The sequence below is a fragment of the Pteropus vampyrus genome, unplaced genomic scaffold, assembly GCF_000151845.1.
Source record: "Pteropus vampyrus isolate Shadow unplaced genomic scaffold, Pvam_2.0 Scaffold2935, whole genome shotgun sequence".
NCBI lineage: Eukaryota > Metazoa > Chordata > Mammalia > Chiroptera > Pteropodidae > Pteropus > Pteropus vampyrus.
This window is the reverse complement of record NW_011891716.1, coordinates 3,690-5,673: the sequence shown is the minus strand read 5'-3', so window position 1 is coordinate 5,673 and position 1,984 is coordinate 3,690. Positions and strand designations below refer to the sequence as shown.

The 1,984-nt window shown below is 63.9% G+C and overlaps 1 protein-coding gene across 2 annotated transcripts in view; it reads left to right on the top strand.

The window, feature by feature from the left end:
• LOC105310399 (protein FAM53A-like) overlaps nucleotides 1–1,568 on the top strand; it is a 4,138-nt gene extending 2,570 nt beyond the window's left edge. For both annotated transcript variants that reach the window (XM_023526714.1, XM_023526713.1), the window contains one exon: nucleotides 763–1,568. In XM_023526714.1, coding sequence (XP_023382482.1) covers nucleotides 763–1,077 — 315 coding nt within the window. In that variant the 3' untranslated portion in view covers nucleotides 1,078–1,568. The remainder of the gene's footprint in view (nucleotides 1–762) is intronic.
• The last annotated feature ends 416 nt before the right edge of the window (nucleotides 1,569–1,984 follow it).

The following is a 1,984-nucleotide window of genomic DNA, read 5'->3' as shown; positions in this document are numbered from 1 at the left end:
GGTTGGGTGGTCTTCCAGGCCTCAGCCCCTGTGGGACAGCCAGGGAGAGGTGTCACCGAGAGGTGGGCCTTGACCGCAGCTGAGGGGTGAGCTCCGGTCTGGGGGAGCAGGGCTGGAGCCGAGCCTGGGGACCCATGTCTTCACCGGTGCGGGGGAGGTTGGCTGGGGTCCTGGGGTGGCCGTGGCCCATCTGGGGAGCCGGTCGCAGTGGGCCGGCTGTTCCGAGGGGGAGAGGAGGCCCCGTGTGTGGCGTCTGCCTCGGGTGTTTTGAGATGAGAAAGATTCGAGCATGTTCATGTGTGAAGAGCTGCTGGGAGAGGGGGCTGGGGAGGGAAGGGTGCAGAGCTGGGTGAGGTGGGCCCCGGACACAGGTGGGGGACACGGGACTCACCTAGCGGGAGCTGGAGCTGGACCTGGCACCCTCCCGGCCCACCTTTCCCGAGCACCCGCCACACTCTAGTCCCTGGCGTCTCTGCTCTGGGTTTGGGCACCCACGGCCTGGCGCGGTGGTCCGGGTGAGGCCAGGACACGGGTCTCCCATGGGTGCCCGACAGGCAGTGGCAGGGCCTGTTGGCCACCTGGGGAAAGGCCCGGGATGTGGACGCCCAGGGCTCTGAGATGGCCTTCCTGAGGGAAGGCATTGGCTGAGGCTCAGGGCATAGGGGGCGCTTTATGTGACTCGGAGACCTGTCAGGGCCGGCAGGACGCCCCCGCCCGTGAACCCTCCTGGGGTGCTTGAAGCCTGTGTCTTTTCTGTTGCAGACTTTAAAAAACTCGAAAAGCCTTTGCTCCCTCGATTACGAAGATGAAGATGAGGATGACACCGGAGTGAAGACGGCTGTGTCCTCCCCACGTGACCCACATGGCCTCACGGGTCTTGTCACCTCTGGCTCTAGCTCCCTGAGCACGTGTCCCGGGCCCCATCCCACCAGCCCCGGCCCGTGGGCCTCTGGGGGGCCGGTGGCTGGCGAGGGCGGGAGCAGCGGGGACCTGAGTGACTGGGACAGTGCCGGGGAGGAGGGCGTCTTCCCTCTGGACCGCAGCGAGCTGGACCTGGAGCAGATCGAGAACAACTGAGGGGGGCAGCGGCCGTCGGGTGCAGACGTGTCATCTTAAATGTCAGTGTGATTTGGGTTCGGTTGTCCCTAAAGAAGTCCTTGCATTCCCACGGCTTTTACAGTTCTGGTTGAACCATCTGTTTGGAGATGGATTTTCAGAAGGCGCCGTGTCGGCCAGGAGCGCGCACAGGCTGTGGTGCGGGTCAGTCCCTTGGGGAACGCCTGCGTGCGGGGTGGGCGCCGCGCACTGTTCAGCTGCTCAGAATACGGCCTCGGGCGCCGGAGGCCTGAGCCCTCCGCAGCCGCGGCCATCCCGTGCGCTGCCCGGCCAGCCTGCCACCTATTTTCCTGCCTGCCGTGTGGAGCGGGGCCGAGCCGCGGGGCCGCCGGCTGGCGCTCTTTGGCCGAGGAGGGCGTGCAGGACCTGGGGCTTCCGGCCGGGCCGTGAGGACAGCGGTCCTGGAAGCATCCATTCTGTGGCTTCAATAAAAGGCATTTGCTTTGCACGTGTGACCTCTGCGCGTCAGCTCCGTCTCCAGGTGTAAAGCCGGCCCGCTGGCCTTGGCGTCGCGCGGACGGACGGCTCCCCTGCTTTTCCTTGCTCGTTTCAGTGAAACCACAGGGGTTTCTGCTAAAGGCTTCGACCTAGGAGCTTTGGGTGAGAGGAAAGCATTTGTGACAGCAACAGGAAACGTTAGTAATCTTTGGAGGAATTCTCTTGATTTTTTTTTTTCCCTGAGAAAATTTGCATAAACCACTGTCATGGTTTCCCAGATGGGTTCTCCTGAGGCCCAGCCCCTGGCCCCCACCCTGCCAGGCCCGCCCTGCACAGCCGCCTGGTGGCCCTGAGGCCACCCCTGTGCCCCAGGGCAAAATTCAGCAGTGCCTGGTGTGGCACATCCCGCAGAACTGAAGTTAAAATTCAG